This window comes from Hippoglossus stenolepis, chromosome 3, assembly GCF_022539355.2.
Source record: "Hippoglossus stenolepis isolate QCI-W04-F060 chromosome 3, HSTE1.2, whole genome shotgun sequence".
NCBI lineage: Eukaryota > Metazoa > Chordata > Actinopteri > Pleuronectiformes > Pleuronectidae > Hippoglossus > Hippoglossus stenolepis.
Genome location: NC_061485.1, coordinates 19,373,418 through 19,392,458, shown reverse-complemented (window position 1 = coordinate 19,392,458; position 19,041 = coordinate 19,373,418). Strand labels below are relative to the sequence as shown.

The 19,041-nt window shown below is 44.1% G+C and overlaps 3 protein-coding genes across 7 annotated transcripts in view; 2 read left to right on the top strand and 1 right to left on the bottom strand.

The window, feature by feature from the left end:
- The first annotated feature begins 626 nt into the window (after positions 1–626).
- Positions 627–5,914, top strand: phf13 (PHD finger protein 13). The gene is made up of 5 exons (XM_035152536.2): positions 627–1,091; positions 1,895–1,996; positions 2,820–2,999; positions 3,096–3,513; positions 3,605–5,914. The coding sequence occupies exons 1-5, from the start codon at positions 1,047–1,049 to the stop codon at positions 3,835–3,837; spliced, it is 978 nt and encodes a 325-aa protein (XP_035008427.1). The 5' UTR covers positions 627–1,046; the 3' UTR covers positions 3,838–5,914.
- A 57-nt stretch (positions 5,915–5,971) lies between these two features.
- Positions 5,972–14,943, bottom strand: LOC118105118 (dnaJ homolog subfamily C member 11). Its single transcript, XM_035152535.2, has 16 exons — positions 14,797–14,943; positions 13,922–14,051; positions 13,722–13,795; positions 13,517–13,618; positions 13,157–13,285; positions 12,923–13,045; positions 12,689–12,762; positions 12,381–12,570; positions 12,143–12,228; positions 11,054–11,170; positions 10,797–10,952; positions 10,394–10,463; positions 10,150–10,207; positions 8,964–9,106; positions 8,736–8,865; positions 5,972–8,617 (listed from the first exon to the last, which is right to left on the bottom strand). The coding sequence occupies exons 1-16, from the start codon at positions 14,869–14,871 to the stop codon at positions 8,592–8,594; spliced, it is 1,683 nt and encodes a 560-aa protein (XP_035008426.1). The 5' UTR covers positions 14,872–14,943; the 3' UTR covers positions 5,972–8,591.
- Positions 14,944–17,275: 2,332 nt separating this feature from the next.
- LOC118105479 (calmodulin-binding transcription activator 1) overlaps positions 17,276–19,041 on the top strand; it is a 52,925-nt gene continuing 51,159 nt past the window's right edge. For all 5 annotated transcript variants that reach the window (XM_035153322.2, XM_035153319.2, XM_035153321.2 and 2 more), the window contains exon 1: positions 17,276–17,420. In XM_035153322.2, the coding sequence (XP_035009213.2) occupies positions 17,396–17,420 (25 nt within the window). In that variant the 5' untranslated portion in view covers positions 17,276–17,395. The remainder of the gene's footprint in view (positions 17,421–19,041) is intronic.

The following is a 19,041-nucleotide window of genomic DNA, read 5'->3' as shown; positions in this document are numbered from 1 at the left end:
ACCGAAATGAAAACCAGAGAGCAGTCTATGGTAGAAAATCCTGGACCTTAGAAAATAGGGATAATCGATGAGGGCATCATCATTACACAAACTTTGGTCATAGACCATGAAGAAGCAGTGGTGGAGATGAGTCCCCAGAAGCTTTGGAACTACGATTTCTGCAGTGATGAGACCAAACCAAAGTGATGTAAAGGCCAAAGTATGTAGAGAGAAAAAGGCAACAAGCTCATCTGTGAAGTACTTTAATGATGATGGTAGGAATGGTGTTGAGTTTTCAGTTTGCAGAGCAATGAGAGAAATGCATTCAAACTAATCAGGAGGAACAACGTCATGTGGCCAGAAAATGACCTGAAACACATTGCTGACACAACTAAGGCTTCATCTCGGGGGAAAGTGGTGTAATACTTCACAGGCTCACAGAGTGTTTGTGTATTTGTGTGTTTTCGAAGAAGAAGAAGAAAGTACTGTGTCCAGTAGTAAATTATTTTTATTTATTTTACATTCCATGCATCTTTAAACATGTCTGGAGGGTGTTATTTATTTATTCATTCATTCACTCAGATAATATACAGTCCATGTTAAGAACCTGACACAGGCTCCACACCAAAAGGGGGCGGTAATGCGTCTTTTTCGTCCACTCGCTGCCATGTACACAGAGGAGAAGAAGAAGAGAGGAGTGACAGCTGAAGTGAACCGCTCCCCCCAGCAGCAGCGGCGATTGCCGTCAGTTCACTGGGTGAAACGGAGACTGTACCGGGCAGGAGGTCGATGGACACGCAGTAGAATCGTCCACGGGAGACACGTTTTTTTTACAACTTTGACCCGACTTGCTGACGCTGGATCAGTGGCTGCTGGTCCAAGCCATGTTCTCGCTGGTGGCAAACTGAGTGAGCGCTGTTGCTTCGAGTTTAGCATCGGTACCGTTAACGTTAGCTTCAGCGTTCGGTGTTAGCTCGGTGTACTCGGTGTCTATGGTGGCATCGAGCAGCCCGCCGCTGTAGACTGTCACGGTATCGAAACGCCAGGTGGTCGGGTGTTCGGTAAAGATGGATGACATCGACCCGTCGACACCTCACGCATTTCAGTCGGAGGTAAGTGTTTCAATGCAACTGTTTCATGCTGAGTAGTTTGCAGTCACGGCTAACGATGTTAGCAGACGTCAAACCCCCACCGTGAGGTCTGTCACCACACGGTGTAGTAGCCGCTGCCTAGCGTTAGCTTACTGTTTACATAATGTAGCTTCTGCTGCCGAAGTTATAAACGCGAAGCTAACTTTCATATTTATAACCTAATAATTTGTTGAATGTGAATGAGTGGTTAACGGTTTTTTAGAAGATACTTTGTTAGTAACTTTGATGTCACGTTTGAAACTAGCGTTAGCTCGAGGCTTCTTCGAAAAGAAAACACTTCTTCATCACTGCGGAGCATGCTAACATTAACGTTGGCTAACGACGCTACATGCGTGTATTGTCAGCTAACACTTGAGCAACACTGAAGCTTGTTAGACTCCTTGGTTGTCTTCAATGCGAAGTCATTTATACCTTCATAGTTTTGTTCGTCGGGTAAAACTCCAACGACGCTAGCCTGCAGCTCGCCCCTTGGCATTAGTTTCTTATCTGCTGTGTTTGCTAGCCGAGCGAGCTAATGTTAGCTGTCTTTTTAAACGTGCTAATCAGTGGGGGTTGGTAAAGGAGGTTCACAGGCGAGTCCAGAAAGAAATGTCCCAGTAGATAATCAAACTTCATCCCGTGTTAATCAGCTGGTTGTCGTTGTGCTTCGTCCCGAATCAGTACTCGGTATCAGTGACTGCGGCGATCAGCTCCTAGTGTTGACGCCATGTCGAGATGTGTTGGTGTGATACAGCCTGTGTCTCAACGACCTGACTGTGTTTCAGGGTTTCAGTCCGCCATTCAGACGGAGGAGGACAGTGGAGGATTTTAACAAGTTTTGCACTTTTGTCTTGGCCTATGCCGGCTACATCCCATACCCCCAAGAGGTGAGTAAACGAAGCCGATCGTTCCTTTACATGCATCGTCACATAACCACCTGTTTTGTTGTTGCGAAGCTGGCACATATTTTTGGGACCACATAAGGGATGTTTCTCAGAGTTACATAATGTATAGAAACATCTACAAAAAACAAAATCAAATGAAAGGACGGCAGTAAATAGATGACTGCATTTTATAAGTCTTACACTATGTTTCAATTAAATCAAGAGGTTTGTGGTGAATGAATGAAGACGATATATTAACAAAGATTCAATTGCTTTGAGATAATATATGGATGAATTTAAAATAGTTAAGTAGATATGTAGAGACTCCATGGTTAACCTTTCAGTTAAAACAAAGCAATTTACATAATAATTAAATATAGTCAAATCTTTATAGTCTGAAGCTGCACCGGCAATCTAGCTGCATTTGGCAAACTGCTAAATGCTAAATAGATTGTAACATTGTGACAAATAAGCAAGAGGCACTGTTTTATTAAACTGCTCCACAACAGTACACACAAGTTCCTGTATTAAATTAAAAATAACATTCCTGACAGACTTTGTTACTGTTCTGCCTTCACCGGCTGCATTACCATGCACTTTCCTGATTAGTCCAGAGACAGGAGCTTGCTGGACTGACTCACCTAAACACAAACTGAGACAGTGTTGCTACAATATAAGGCTAATGCTTAGTTCAGTGGCAATTTACTGATTGATAATTATCGTCTTATTGTTGAATGTTTGTAAAGAATTGTCATGTTAACATTAGCTTTATCTCCTGATGGGATTTTTCACTTGCTGACTGCCAATTGTCCATTTATTGCTACAGGACTCTCCACTGCGTAGTAGTTCCAGCCCCCCCAACAGTACAGGCAGCACAGCTGACAGTGATGGCTGGACCTCAGGACCCCCGACCTCATGCCCACAGCGCCCTCCAAAGGTCCCGCAGGACAGGAGCAGGAAACGTCCACAGTCAGGAGCCACACTGTCCAGTCACATCAAGAGAGATGTTAGTTGAATCAATGTCACATCACACCCTAACCCTTTTTACTTGTTCACTCTCACCCCTTTTGATATAAGTGACACTTTATTTTCTCTTCTGCAGCAAACAATCACCACCCTCCACCCAGACGACCGCAGGAAATCTGACAAGCTGAAGAAGAAGAGGAGAAAGGAGAGGGAGCATCAGGTTGGCGAGGTCGATGAGACTCAGCAGGAGATCTCGCCAGTACCAGAGATGCAGTTCCCTGTGTCCTTTGGTGGCCGAATGATCAAAGAAGAGCCTGAAGATGATATCAGTATTCCCCTCCACCCCCAGCATCTGCCTAGCCCGTCCACCTGCAAGGAGGAGCCCAAAGAGGAGCACAGTAACTGGGGCGGTCGAGACATCGAGGAAGGAGTGGTGAAGGTACAGAAGGTGGAGGGCTTTTCAGGAAGCAGAACGGTGTTCCGACAGGGGAAACAGGTGGTGTTTAGAGACGAAGATGGGTCAGGAGAAGATGAGGACATCATGGTAGATTCAGGTGAGACCTTGTTTTGTTCTGTATATTGAATTGGCATAAGTTTGACAATGTGGACAAACTTGACTCAGTGGATTCTCTCTTGTCTCTTCAGATGACGACTCGTGGGACCTGGTCACATGTTTCTGCATGAAGCCTTTTGCGGGTCGGGCCATGATCGAGTGTAACAAGTGCAACACCTGGATCCACCTTTCTTGCGCCAAGATCCGCAAGAGCCACGTGCCAGAGACATATGTCTGCCATAGCTGCCAAGAGACACATGGAGTCCCAGATGCCCGCCGCTCCCACCGCTCCCGCATGGGCCCGCGCAAGCACCAGCTAGATTGACCTCAATCTGAACCATGAACTCTTACCACTTCCTCTCCTGATACTCTCCACCTGTTGGACTGACCCCTCCTCAGTATCAGGTGTTGGACCCTTCAGTCTCTGTCCCTCATGGTCAGCCATGAACCCACATTTTCTATATACACTTTTGGTGGACCTATCCCAAATCCTTATTCCATTTGAATACAGTTGGAGTGCTATTTTAGATTTACCGAGGTTTGTTTCTGCTTCCCTACAGACTCTGCGTAAGGCAATCACTGAATAGATGTTTGTCTGTAGATGATATTAGCATAGCAGCAAACCGCTACTGTTGGGACTTGGTGTCTCGTGAACACTGGAAAAATTTGAACTGCCATATAGAGAGAAAACCCTCACAACTGCCACCCACTATGGTGCATGCTGGGATCTGTGGGAAAGACTGTTTGCACTTTTTCTCACTTTTTTTCTTAGTTTAAAATCCATCTGACCTTTCTGTCACAGGGACAGGTATGTCTTTCTGATGAAAATGGATTTTATTTCTCTAAGATGCCTCTAAAAACGTTACATAATTAACCGTTTATAAACAGAAAATAAGTTAAGCCTTGTGTTAATTGCTTCAGATGGTGCTATAGTGTTAAGCTGAGGTATAAACTAATAGAACAAAGATGTATGATAAGAGACTGGAGTCTGCATCTGCTTCATCTGTCTGTTCTGTTTTGTTATTTATGACACTGTGCAAAAAATATCACAGAAGCTTTAAGCCCCTACAACTGAACTAAACGCTTGTTCCTTTTACTTCACAAGCTGTCTTCCAGCCTCGGAATCAAGATGTTGCTTGACTACAAGTGGAGCTTTTTCACGCTGTTCAAATGGGGTTCTTATGTCATCAGAAGTTCTTTCCTATAAAAGTAATTTGTTATTTTACAGTTTGAAAAGACCCAGATAATCCACAAGATTCAGATAACGGGACAGCTCTCAGTAAAGGTGTCTTCTGTTGTATGTGGTCAATATGATTTTGCTGCATTTCAGGACAGGGTTAGAGAGTTGTGTTGTTCACAAACAGTTATTTAACGTTTCCTCAGTTTTCAAATGTTTCATGCTGAACTCAGAGACAAATATATTTATAGAAGGGAATCCCCTGTGGCCGTCCTATAAGAGTATCAACACAGAAAAAGTTATCGTAACTGGAATAGTGGTGTTAGAGATTCTCTCAAGTGTCCAGTTGACATTATGCATGGGAGTGTGTTTGTTTGAATGGTTAACACTGCGAGGGTGTTGCAAGTGCTGCTATGACTTGTCTCAACTAAGCCCTATGGTTTTAGGTCTTTTGTAAGATTGAGAAATGGATATCAGCATAGTACTGTGGGCAGGGTCAGTTTGTTATGTTTGTCTCTGAAGGGTCAGATCAGAAGAACAGACCCCAGTCTCTTACCACCTCTTGCTAAGATTTTCACAGCAGTATTTAGTTACTTCCATATGCAGCAAGTTTAGGACACATTTTTCCCATAAAACTTGCTGTAATCTGGAGGAAAGATTTTAAGCTTTGATATTCATGTGCCATCTGCTGTTGGGCCTGTCTGTGTAGGCTACATGTTACTGATTATACAAAAGCCATACTGTAGAGTAACAGATTTTAGACTCACAACCTTGGATATTAGTCCGGGATGGGTTTTACAATGCAGAATCAATGACTTGACCAGGGAACGACTAACACACACGACGAATGTTTGGTTTGTAAGAACAAGACTTTTCATCTGTCTGCTGGTATTTACAAATGTAGGTTAACTGGTTCCTACCCAGCAAACACCCAGGTCCTGATGTGTGTTTTTATTTTTTAAAGGCATTTCAAGACCTGAAATCATTTGCTGTTTCTCAGGACGTTCATGTCTTGAGGAGAACCTGAAGATGCCTTCAGGCACAACAAGTTCCTAACGTTAGTCTGCGGATTAATAACGTCAACAATGCTCATTGTGAAACAGCTCGTTTATTCTGATCCTGGGTTGTCCTATCCTCTTATTGAGAAAGCGTTGTCTGTACTGTGGTGCAAACTGTTTCTGTGAAACTATTGTAAACTATTGTAAATAAAGAGTTACCATTTTAACCTTCTGTGTTAGTGCATATTCTTCTATGACGCTGTTAAAATCAAACACCACACATGTTTTTTTCCCCCTTCACGTTTACTGTTTTCTTTACAGGACAGAGAATACAGGCTCCTCAACCATTCAGCACATTTACATAACGGGGGTCAGTTTGGATGATGGGTTGGGAAGCAACAGCAGGGTGCAGTCTTTCTGCCGGCCTCATGGTGGCACTAGAGCAGAGCCGACCTGTAAAAATACTTGACAGCAAACTCAAAATTCAAAAGGAGACAAAACTAGAAACATTCAGTGCAAAATGGCTGCTGTAACTGCGACTTAAAGTTAAGACAACTATCACTATATAGACAGACGTCCCATTAATTTGCCACTAATGGCAAAATCAGAATCTATCAGGAGACAGAAAAGGACCAATCACTGCTGCACAATAGAGTTCGATGAAGAGCTATTAAAAGATTCAGCACAACTTCCCAAGTAGACACAGTTTTGCTTTAAATACTGTACATTTTGTGCAAAATATTGTTTTCAGTAAAATACTTGTATAGTTTCTATCATACAGTCGAGTGTACAGGGATCATGGTTCATTACAGCGCTCCCAGATAAAATGAGGAACAACTAACTCTCACTCTTCCCTTTGCAGTTACAGTGCCAATCCACCTCCAGTTAAAACCATTTTAACTACTGACACAAATACAGATTCGTATAGGCAATAAACTTTGGGACATCTGTGCTACAACACCTACATCTCAAAAGAAAGTGCATTATAGGATACAAGATTTCATGTCAGCTTCACCTCACTCAAAAAATAGCGACCAAGGGTGGGTTACAAGAGGGTTAGATTATCACTTAAGCATCTAATACATTACATAATAGATGTATGTATAAGAAGTGGCACTGCATTTCAGATGAATTCAACTCAGAATATAGATTAAAAAAATCAAAGGGTAATATCAAATTAAAAGATATGGGACAGAAATGATGCACATTCCTGTTTTGCAACCCCAAGTTCACATATACTCAGTAAAACATCTACAGTAAAATGATTTCTGTGGCTCAGATCTGCTCCAGTCACAAGTTATTGTCTGGCAGTGACCTCTTCAGCAGCAAAGACAGTGTTGATCTACGCCCTCTAGTGGTCGCATCCCAACAACAAAAAAGATCCTTCATTTATATCCCCATTTGAAAAATACATTTTAAATCCATAGTTACTGTTATCACTGGCTGTCTGCCAGATATACACACCAGTGATGCACAAACTATAGCCTTCACTCCATAACAAAAAATTATAGTAAAGATAAAAAAAAAGTTTTGCAAGTTTAGGCTGCAACTGCACGGACATAATCAATAAACACACACAAATCAAACCCATGTGGATTTTGTGTCTTTGAACTGCAGTGTAGTCTGAGATGTAAGAAAATAAAATCTGTGTAAAGAATTCAAGCCTGTCTCTCCTTTGTTGGATCATGGATCGTTTACGAAGATGGACGACATGACTGCTCGCCAAAAGTAAAGCCAAAGCAGTACAGGTCATAAATCCCCACTGCCCCATGTTACTGGATGGGACACGGACCAAAGTAAAAGTACACATTAAATACATTTTTCTCAAAGCTGGTTTCTGTCATTTTAGATAGTTCTTATCACATCGATGCATGTCATTTCTTCTGGTAAGATTGGTTATAATTAGCTATTTGATGCTATAAAATCAGGGTGAAATGTAATGATTGACAGTGATGAGGGGAACTCGATACCGTGGCTCCTTCTATGGATTGCTACTGCACAGACTCTGGTTTCAAATGTGCAAGATGGCAGCGTTCGTATCCGGGCATTTTAGCTTCATTTCTGGATAGTTGGAGGAAGTGGAGATGCATCGTCCACCTTTGTACGGTCTATAGGTTGGATCATCATCGACACTTTCCCTCCCTATATTTCCAAATCCAAACCCAACCAGATACAAGTTTCGAGCACCAGTTTGTGTCTGCTGACTGGCGTCCTAATCAGATGCAGACATGTCGATGAAAGGCAAAATAAATTAGCAGGAGACATTTTCAACAAGTTAACAAAAACAAAAACGTGGAGTTACATGGCCGACCCCGGGTCCACAGACATGAAGACGTGATCCTGCATAGTGTTACTCTAAACATTTGCATGACTGGTTAGTTATAACATTATTAGGCTTAAAACTACCAGGGTGTTAAAACATACAGGACAAAGACGACAATGATAAGGGGTAAAATTACAGCACAGCTTATATGTCTATACCTGTCATGACAAATATCAAGAAACATTATTAAATGCATCTGTGCACATTTAGCTCACCGTCGAAAGGGGACAGTCACCACATCCGCAGTGACCACAGGTCCCTCTGTGTACATGTTAAACTATGTTGAGGGCCAATCTCAGATCTCCAGCAGCAGGCAGATAGGTGAGCAGCTCTGACAGGTGTGGTCGACCAGAGACTCAACTGGTGAGACCTCGTAGAAACTCTGTGCTGACTCCTGGTCCCAAGGAAGGGGAGGAATGGAGGAAGTCCATAAACAGATTCACTAATACTATGATAGAAGAGGACTGGAGGAGAGAAACCGAGGTATTTTTCATGTGTTCCCTCCGTTCATGGGTTCGTCTGTTCACACAAAGTCTGTTTTATCAGCGTTTGCCCTCTGGTGCCTCAACAGCGTTGAGCTCCTACGACTCGGCTTCAATTCTGTGAGCTGAAAAGACAAAAACAACAATACAGCAATAAAGCATACAGGCTTTAGCCATTTTGTAATTAGCGCACAGCGACAGAATAATAATAGTGGTAATAAGGTAAAGTGGCTGCACACTAACATTGCTTGGGTATCCGTAGAGGCTCGGCGTCTGCAGAGATGACTTGGTGCATCACACCTCTGAACTGGTACAGCAATTTAAGACTCTTCTCCTCTCCTACACAAGGGTCATAGAAGCCCGGCAACCCCACCTGCACACAGAGAAACCCCTCGTATGAATACAGGTAGATTTACTCATGCACAGTTGCATACACTGACAGGTGAATATACACACACCTTACATACTCACCTTAGAGGCCTCTGTGAGGATGAGTTTGGAGTCTTTGACCAGACACTGCAAGGGCAAAGTGACGTCGATCACCTTGGCTTTCTCCTGCTTCTGGCTGGTGTCTGACACAAACTTTCCATACCAGGCATTCAGGATGATCAAGCCTAGACCGTGATAAACGATATGTGTAATGTTTGTAAACGTATGATATTATTCAAACAGAAATGCAGGAATAATTTAAAGAAATCTGAATATTTATATGTGTAAATTCCTCCTATAGCTGTGCAAACACATGCAACACCTAGAATGACCTCTGCCAAGACCCAACAGTCCCCTCGCACACTCATAGATAGTGCCCTAAATAGATAGTGCCCATAGATAGTACCCTAAATGTGACTAACTTTTTTCATCAAGATCCAGGAATTATTCCCTGAGAAATCTGTGAAAATGTCAAATAAAACAACCAATCTTGCTATGTTAAAGAAAAAAATCAGCACCAAAATTGTATGGGTTCTTCCCTGACCCATACCACATCCTTACACCAAGTTTCATTGGAATCCCCCCAGTAGTTTTTGTGTAATCCTGATAACAATCCAACAAGCAAACGGACAGGGGTGAAAACAACCTTGGCGGAGGTAACAACAGTCGTATGTACTACGTTTGCTTGATATAAACAATATGGAGCAATTTGCATCATTGTCTATAAGGTACCTGAACACATCCCATAGAGCAGCTGTCCAAATAATGATCCGCTCTCTCTACATTAATATAACATGAAATCCATTAGCACGCTGACGTCACAGTTTTGATTTATTGGAGAGTGCACTCTGGTGTACAAGCATAACAAGGTAACACTTCAGAGTGGAGATGGGCTACATCATCACCGTCTGGCTGCGTAGCAGGAGATGATGGAAGTCAGACTTAGCTAAACAGAATCCTGGAGCTAGTGTATTATGCTGTTGACAGCAACCATGAGAAATGTGTATGCATTCCACATTTGGATTTTTACCAAGTTCTGTCTGGCTGCAAATTAAAAAGATTCTCAGTTTCGCACCCTGGTGTAATGTCTGGGAGTAAATGTGTGTGTGTGTGTGTGTGTGTGTGTGTGTGTGTGTGTGTGTGTGTGTGTGTGTGTGTGTGTGTGTGTGTGTGTGTGTGTGTGTGTGTGTGTGTGTTTGTGTGTGTGTGTGTGTGTGTCTTCCCTCACCCATCTTGGATTCTTCTGCTTCTATGACTCTCCTCACAGACTCCTGCATCAGCAGAACCTACAGAGGAGCCGAGGGAGTAAGAGGAGGAGGAGAGAGAGTGAAATAGGAATAGGATAAGGGAGGAGAGAGAGGTTTTCAGACAAGATGAGGAGAGCTGAGCCCAGAAACAATGATCCCCTACACACACACAGACACACACAATGAATACGTGTGTGTTTGCATGTTGAGTGTGTGAGTGCTCACAGCAGACTCTGCCTCCTGCTTCTTCTTGGCGATGTCTGTGGCGGAGCTCTTCCTCTGCAGCTCCAGATCTCTGTGAAGCACACAGACAGACATCAACAATCGCCCGCTAGGATTCATCAGAGACGAGCAAAACCCTCTCTAGTACTAACGACACCCACGGCTGAAAAGATGCACGTCTGCCCAAGTCAGGGGGGATAGAGTTGCCTTCAGCTTAAGAACAAAGTTTCAAGATTTAACTCTTTATTATACTAACACAAATTACATTAAAAGACACGTAACCGTAAACTTGATTATTAGTAAGGAAATGTATTAAATTCCCTCTGAATCGTGAAGAATGTTTATTTAGGTCAAATTGATTATCTGCTCTGACAAAGAGGGATGCTGACTGAGGAGCTGTACTGACTGTTCTTTCTGTGCATGTGTATACGGGATGATAACCAGTCTGTGGATGGCCAAGTAAACCAGAAGGGGTCCCACGGTGGCATAGAAGACGGCACTGGGCAGCAGCTGATCCGTCAGGTGGACCGGAAACAGGTAGGTTTGACTGGCACGCGCCAACCTGCATGTAAACACCAGCACAAACATGCACGTGAATTAGATAATCACAGATCAGACAGGGACGAGCAGTGGAGTGAGGTAATGTTTTGGGATGGCGAGTACTTGATCTTGAGCGTGACTCCCTGCGGGACGCCGACGCTGACAGTGGCTGACAGGACACTGTGTCTGCTGATCTTCCTCTCTGCTCCATATTCCACCACGGTGCCAAACCAGCCTGTCCTGGAGAGAGAGGGAGCCAGGAGTGAACAGAGACATGGAGCTGAGCTATTGAAGGCAATAACATGCGCGGAATGAGACAGAGTAAACAGCCAATTGAACTGGATTGAAATGCTCAGCGATCAAATATAGCTTTTGTGTCTAACGGCAGTTTTAGCCACGTGCATGTTTTCTTTCTTTTCTTGTAAATTGACTTGATTGTTTGATTATTTTTATAGTAAGGATCCTTTTTTTAATATATTTTTCTCCTATGGGGTGTAGTTGCAGTAGCACAGTGGTTAGCACTGTCCCATCACAGCAGGAAGGTTCCCCGGCTTGAATCCCAGCTTTCTGTGTGGAGTTTGCATGTTCTCCTCGTGTCTGTGTGGGTTTTTTCCAGCTTCCTCCCACAGTCCAAACACAGGCAGATTGTTCGCCCCCATGACCCTTAAAGGATAAGCTGTATAGATAATGGATGGATGGTGTAACTGCTTACTGCTGCTATTTTAATGCTGCCTATGTCCTGTCATGGTCTTCTATTTCCCCCGTCTATGGAAAGCACTCAAGTCAATTAAGTTATGATTTTCAAGTCACGTTATTAAATGGTTTATAAAGGATATTTGATGTACAAGGCCATGAAAACGAAGTTATCTTGTTTTCTTCAGTCATGATCACAAAACTTGTTTTTTTTATTTCAACGGGATACGAAAACAAAAATATTCCTGAAAATGACTAAATATTATTTTTTTTAAACTTTCACAATTCTAAAAAAAGAACAAAATTGAAACCAGGTAGAAAAGCAAAGAGGTGCACATCTGACCACACCCAGCAGGGATGCCAGGGTGAGCTGCACTTCTACTAGAGGTCAGCAAAAACAAGTTTTTCTGCTGGTGTTCAGTTTGCCTTCAAACTGCCCTGATGTGGAAATCATAATCAGCATATTTGCTCATAATCCTGATCCTTTTAAAGAGAGAAGAATTATTATGTCAGACCTACTTGACAGAGCCTTTGACTTTGGTCTGGTCTTCATCCTGGAACTTGTACTGGTAGCTCATCATCAGGTAGGAGTGAGGCACACCCAGCTATAAGAGGGTGGGGTGGGGAGACCACAAAAAGCATTCATAGTGTTAAAGAAGAAAACAAGGTTAAGTACAGAAATGTTCAGTTACCATACTGTGATGTATTCATCCTAATGACAGACAGTGGCAGTATTGGTGAATGTATTTGTGTGCACCTGCAGAGCTAAAGTGAAGTGGCTGCTCTTTGTGTCTCGGACCAGGCTGGTGGTCATGGCGCTATTGGGCCCCCAGCGCCACTGAAGGTAGCCCATGGTGTTCTGGTCCAGGTGGCGTGCTGTCATCAGAGAGCAGCTCGGTCGCAGGCCTCGAGGAGAGAACTGCAACCCACACTGGGCTGTCAAGAAACTGGACAGAGAAAAGACAAAGAGATTAATACGAGACTAAATTAAAGAGAGGGAGAATCTGGTTCTTCTGTTCATACAGTAAGTGCTATTGTTCCACATGTCAAACAGCTGGACCTTACCACCGTGCAGTGACATTGCGAAACACCTTTAACCCGATGAGAGGCCCAAGTATGTCTCCAGCACCGAACTCCACCTGCAGAGACATATGTACATATAGGGAGGACTGAATGTACCTACATCACTAACCAAATCGGTTTTGTCCCATTTTGACATTCATGCTTTAAAAGGCCTCTTCAGGTTGGAGGACATATTTGTGCTTTATATATTGCATGCATGTGTGCGTATGTGTGTACCTCTCCCCAGCCCTTGGCTGAAGTAACCCTTCGCACAGTCATGTTGATGTTGCCCCCTCCATTCCCATTGTGTGTAGAGAGTGAACCAGACAGCACTGCTGTGTCAGTGTTGGTCAGAGGAGCCTGGAGAGAGAAAGAAGAGATGTCTGATAAAACAGAGAATACTCCAGTGATCCTGACCCAGATAAGAAGTCTTGCCGGAGGTAAATGCTGCGTGAGTGTGTTCGGTCATACCTCTATGGACTGAGAAATGTGCATCTTGTTAATTTCGATATGAGGAAAGCCTCCTCCTGGCAACTCTTCAAAGTCCTCATCGTAGCGGTCAAACAGGTCTGTTGCATCCACACCAACGCTGATGGTGCCCTGAAAAAAAAAATGCGTGAAGGTAAGGGATTGAAAGAATGAATTATGAAAAAAGGTAGAATATAGGGTGCATGATAAAGTAAATGTAGAAACGATCCACAAACTAAGTGGTTAGCACTGTCGCCTCACAGCAGGAATCCCACTTCCCATACAAGTAGAGGCCCACACGAGAAATACAGTGAAAGTAGTGACTGTGGCAAAGGGATGTGATGCAGATGTGACTGAAAGAACCTTTGGGTTGGTTCGTTGCTGCAGTCTCCGCTCCTCTCTTTCTCTCTGCAGCCTCTCGTACTCCTCTCGTATTTCTGCTGGAGTTCTCTTCCTCTCCACCACCTACACAGCATCATCATCATTAGATATTGCAAATATATTTACACTTAATGTGTAATGTTTGGGGCGAAACCACTCAAACGTGAGATAAAAAGACGACACACACCTCCCATCCTTCCACCTCCAGCCCCTTACTGCCAAAGATGTCATAGATGGCTCTGGAGTGAGCGTCAGTCAGCACTGAGGGGAAAGAGAGAGGTCACCGTTTAGTTTATGCAGAGGTCGCTGCTTTCAATTTCAGCTGTAATCATTTTTTCCCCCAAGTTGAATGGCAATTAAGAATTAAACGGTTTAAATCCCATTTACCTTCATACGCCTGGTGCACCTGGTTGAAAAGCTGCTCGGCTTGTCTCTTCAGCTCCGGGTCTCGATGTTTGTCAGGGTGGTAGAGCATACACAGCCTCCGATACGACGCCTTCAGCTCCTCCAACGTAGCCTGTAATTAGAGAGAGGACAGGTTTCACTCCTTGAGGACTGCAGCTAGCAATTACTGTCATTACCGATTAATCCACCGTGTGCTTTGGTGAATAACTGACTAATTCCCTGGTTTGTAAAAGGTCGTTAAATAGCTTGGTTTTGTCTAAACACCAGTCCAGACCAATTAAATCATATACCTAATGCAGGATGTCTTCACGAGGCTTGAGAGGTTGCAACCTATAGTTCATTCGTTCACTTAATCATACACTTTTTGATTGTCAGAATTGTTGCAGACTGATTTGCATTCAGTTGACTGATCCTTTCAGAAACCCCTCCAGAGTGCCGGTGGGACACTGCTACATTAAATCAGCCAATTCAGGAGAAGCTGAGAAACAGCCACCGGTGAATGTCTTCCTGTCAGGCTGCCTCAGTCCCCATGCTACCCAACGTTATCCAGATGAACAAGTGTAGGTCCTGCTCAGGCCTCATAATCACCCCCCATCGTGCCCTGCGGAGGTGCACACATGGTATCCGTGCAAACATTATACACGCGTGCATCGTGTACAGTGCATGTTTTAACACCCTGCTGGTCCATGACTCTGCAGCAGCAGCCGCTCCACGGATCATGGTGCTGATGGAGAAGACCGCTACTCAACACAGCGGTGATGCACCGACTCTCTCTTTGGAGGTCTAACCGACCGTCACGGCCCCGGGAAATCGCCATCGTCGTCGCGGATCGTTGTGAAACAAAGATAGAAACGCACCTCTTTCCTGACGTTGAGCAGAGAGTAGTAATCCTGGTTGTTTAACTCCAAATCATCATCTAAGGACGCCGCCATGTTCCCGTTTGGTCAGGTCCCGCCCACCCCTCCAGTGTCCTGGAAGCTCATTGGTCGGCCTCGAGGGAAGCGGAAGTCGTCCCTCCGCCCTCTGCTGGTTGCGTTCGAGCGAAATAAGAAAGAGGAAAAAGACCCAACCAGCGAGAGGAGAGACCACAGGGAAGAGTTTCTGCTTTTTACAAGGTTCTGTGATTGTCAGTGTGTAAAAAACACTCCGCCACCGTCTTTATTCTTTCCTTTACTCCTCAGATAAAACAGTTCGGAGGCTAACTCGTCGTCTCTGCTAACAAGGCTCATTAACACGAGTGTTCCATCAGCTGCACTGGAACCAGGGGGGCAATACATGACTCTTAATTACAATAACTTAAAATATTAGCAATATTACACTAACAACTCAAGTCCGAGTGACAGTTTTATCAGTGTTCCCTGCTGTGTTTGAAGCAACCTGCGAACTAGTCACCAAAGTACACTTATTATTAATAATTACACCTTTTCACCCCCACCCCCACCTCATAAATTGATAGATATATATATTTACCAATTTGATGGTCCAGTCTTGTTTCCTGTGTATAATCTCTGTTCTCTGCTCTGCTGCCAGTCATTCTTTCTTTTGATAATTTACATCACAGTTGTTGCAATGGTGGAAGCAGCCTATGTAAAAGTTGCAATACTGCAGTATGAAAATACTTAATTAGCATTGTATTATATTATTTTGTTTTTAACACGACTACACGACCATAAGTGTTTGGTTGTAAATTTTTGTTTATTTGAAGTATGTTTCTGCCAAATTTTATTCTATACATCATTTGTATAGGCTATAGATTAGTGTTGTTTTTGCACACGCAGCATCTTTTCTTCTAGGGCTGTGCAATGTGGCCAAAAATACTTTCAAGTGATATTATCAAAATAAAAAATAAAAAAATCATATCAGTCGATATTGATTATTATCGTGATAAATGTCACATTATTATTGCTTTTAAGTTTAAACCCTGATTTTTGCACATGGGTGGAGGTTGTGGTTTTAAACTCTTCTTTATGATAATGACAATATATATATATATTAGACTTTTGATATATTGCCATTGATGAAAAATATATTGATATAATTATTGATATTGTTTTATCGCTCAGCCTTAGTTTCTTCCATCACTAAACAGTTTTAATTAAACTGAATTAATTTTTTGTCTCCATATCTTATATATCTTATATATATATATATATATATATATTTATCATTGTCATCTATCCTGTCTGAACCAAGTCGAATACCAAGAACCTTGTATGTCTCTTCACACACAGACAATACGTAGCTGAGGACGGACCATTCAAAACATATCAATTATTTTTCGTGAAGCGTGTCTAGTGGCTTCTTGTCTCTGTCAAACACAAGGCTTTGGTGCAAAGGCGATAATCTAGCCCGAGGCACAGAGTGACAGTGTGGGCTTGAAGCAGGGACATAACGGTCCCGGTTAAGCCCCCACTCTCTTTGGTAGGGTTAGCGTAGTGTAAAACACCAGAATTATAAATAGACTATCATCAGTGAGGATATAACTTAACTTCCCGTGGGGAAGCAATGAGCAATGATACAACGTTATTCCTGCCTGAGCTTAAATAGACAGGCAACAACAAGGACCGTGGTGGTGGAGCTGGGGGAGCTTCATTTCATCCTCTGAGTTTTCATCTGACCCATCCTCGCCTCAGTTCAGTAACACGGCTCAAAGGAAGCACGTATGTGAGTGTGCACCATCACAGCCTGTGTAGGCGCGTGTGGAGCTGTCCTTTCAGCACCAGCGCGAGCTTCAGCACCACAGCGGATGACAGCGGCAGCAGCAGCAGCCCACGCGCATCTAAAAAGTCTCTCTCAGGCACTTCTTCTTTTCATTAAATTCAAGGGGGAGTGTTCATAATTTATGGCGAGACGCGACCTTACATCGCAGCTTCTCAACAGTCCACTGGGTCTGCATGTGAGGAGGGGAGCGCGCACGCGACCCTCTGCGCGCGCGTGTGTGCACGTCCGTGTGTGTGTGTGTGTGTGTGAAGATGATGATGAGCACGATGATGATGATGATGCTGCGCGAGGCTGTCAAGGTGTCCTCGAATACAGACGTCGTTCAGTGACGTGTGAGGAGAGAGGGAGAGAGACGGAGAGAGAGGGGGGGGAGGGAGAGAGAGTGCGCGGGAACGTCCGAGGAGGTGGGGTGGGCGGGGTCAGTGGGAGCAAACGGAGGGATGGAGAATTCCGCGAGTCACCATCACGGATCCCCGCTGTCAATCATAACCGTCCGGACCAATCGGCGCGCTCATCCCGGCAGGCTCGTCCCCACCCAGCCCCCCCTTCTTCATCTCGGCCCCGCCCCCCTCCTTGAGCTGTCCTCTCTGTGCACGCGCGTGGCACCCCCACCTCTCACACACACACACGCACACACCTCCCCACCACCACCACCACCACCACCACTAGGTCGAGTCGAGGAGGAGGAGGAGGAGGAAGAGGAGGAGGAGGGATGAGGCGCTCGGTGGAGGGGAAATGGCTGCCGAAAACAAGCCGGAAGGTAAGAGAGAAATAACGGGTGTTTTTTTTCTTATTTCATGGCGGCAGGGACCTGATGTTCGAGGCGATGGAAGGGGGAGGCACGGCCGAGGAGATGGATGACGGCGGTGCTCTTCCCCCTTCTCTCCCTCCTCCAGCCCGTCCCGAAAACACGGACGCTGGTGCTGAACCAGCGACTGTGTGGAGCACGGTTAACCGACAGCAGATAAATAACGGAAGGAGAGTTGTCCCGTCGGTGGTGCTCTGACTGAGCCGGGATAGGGGCAGTTTTTTAATACCGTCCGGTGTTTGCCAGCGTCTCCGCTCCGAGCAGCTGGCTCATGAGTGTTTTTTTAATCATTAAACGGGATGTGGATGAGAGAGAGAGAGCTTCATGCTGAAGGAATTCAGATGCTCTCCGTGCGTGTGTGCGCGTGTATGTGCGCGCGCGTGTTTATCTGTCTCTGTATTCCTCTTAAAGCATAAAATTAGACCCGTGAATCGTAGATCTTCTTCTCTGACAGCCCCACAGCCTCCCAGTCCAGCTGTGTGTTTATTTATTAACCATATGTTGGTGTGTGTGCGTGTGTGTGTGTTTATGTTTGTATGTGATGATTTGGTGGTGAGCCTGTGTATGTGGTTGCTGAGGCAGTGAAGGTGAGAATCTCTCTGCATGTACCTTGGGGATCGTATGTGTGTCAGTTTTAGGTCATATCTTGAATCTAGTTTAAATTTTTTTGCTCCCTCAACTTAACTCTTGGGGTCATTATTGTTACCCACACACACACACACATTTCATTCAGATTCTTATTCATCCATTCATGAATTATTTACGGTATGGCCATAATCGCCATGGCGATATTATCTCAAGCTCAACTCATGGGTTAATTGGAGCTTTATCCCTTCCTCAATGTGTTCAACATTTGTTTGTAATCACCCCCTGGTTTTTGGTCTGCTCTAAGAATCAGTTTCATTGCCTCTTTTAAGTACTGCTGATGTCACAGAGGGTTAAAGTCATCAACGACGCCTGTCAAGCAATTTAACATAACAGACGGATGTGCTGTCATGGACGAGACACGTAAAAACTTTAAGCGTACTATGACATGCAGCATTCAAAATTAGTTTTAGACATCCGTTAAATAATCAGACTTTTCTATAGTATTATTTTTATCTCCCCCTCAAAGTGATGCCAAAAAATGACCCTCTAGTGGAGAGAGGGTCAAATGCCTAAATGGCAGTTGACCCTCTCTCCACTAGGGAGCGATGTTGAGCAAGATTTCTCTAAGGGGCAATTTTTCGATAACTTGAACTGCAGAAGTAGCATCACACATTTGTGAAGCACATTTCCAGGCGCACAGCACTTTAAGTCAGACACACATACATACACACGTGCAGGCAAGCATGCAGTGTGTGGCCTGAGGCAAAGGGAAGGCCGTGGGTTGAGAGTCCCATTGCGTGAAAAGACGAGAACTGTAGATGAGACAGAAGGCCCATGGGCAGATCAGCAGGCACTGTACCACACGAATATAAAACCACCCTCCTCCTGCTTATACTTTACTGTAGCTAAACACACACATGCAAACAGACCCACGCCGTTCACAGTGTGGGTCTTTTTCATCCATTGACCCCTCAGTGTTATGTGT

What these genes read in the sequence shown, in the direction of transcription:
- phf13 (XM_035152536.2), top strand. Translation starts at nt 1,047, where the DNA reads ATGGATGACATCGACCCGTCGACACCTCACGCATTTCAGTCGGAG. An exon ending in ACATCCCATACCCCCAAGAG is followed by an intron (nt 1,997 to 2,819) that starts GTGAGTAAACGA and finishes TTATTGCTACAG; the next exon opens with GACTCTCCACTGCGTAGTAG. An exon ending in CCAGTCACATCAAGAGAGAT is followed by an intron (nt 3,000 to 3,095) that starts GTTAGTTGAATC and finishes TCTCTTCTGCAG; the next exon opens with CAAACAATCACCACCCTCCA.
- LOC118105118 (XM_035152535.2), bottom strand. Translation starts at nt 14,871, where the DNA reads ATGGCGGCGTCCTTAGATGATGATTTGGAGTTAAACAACCAGGATTAC. An exon ending in AGCAGAAGAATCCAAGATGG is followed by an intron (nt 9,107 to 10,149) that starts GTGAGGGAAGAC and finishes ATCACGGTCTAG; the next exon opens with GCTTGATCATCCTGAATGCC. An exon ending in TCCTCACAGAGGCCTCTAAG is followed by an intron (nt 8,866 to 8,963) that starts GTGAGTATGTAA and finishes CTCTGTGTGCAG; the next exon opens with GTGGGGTTGCCGGGCTTCTA.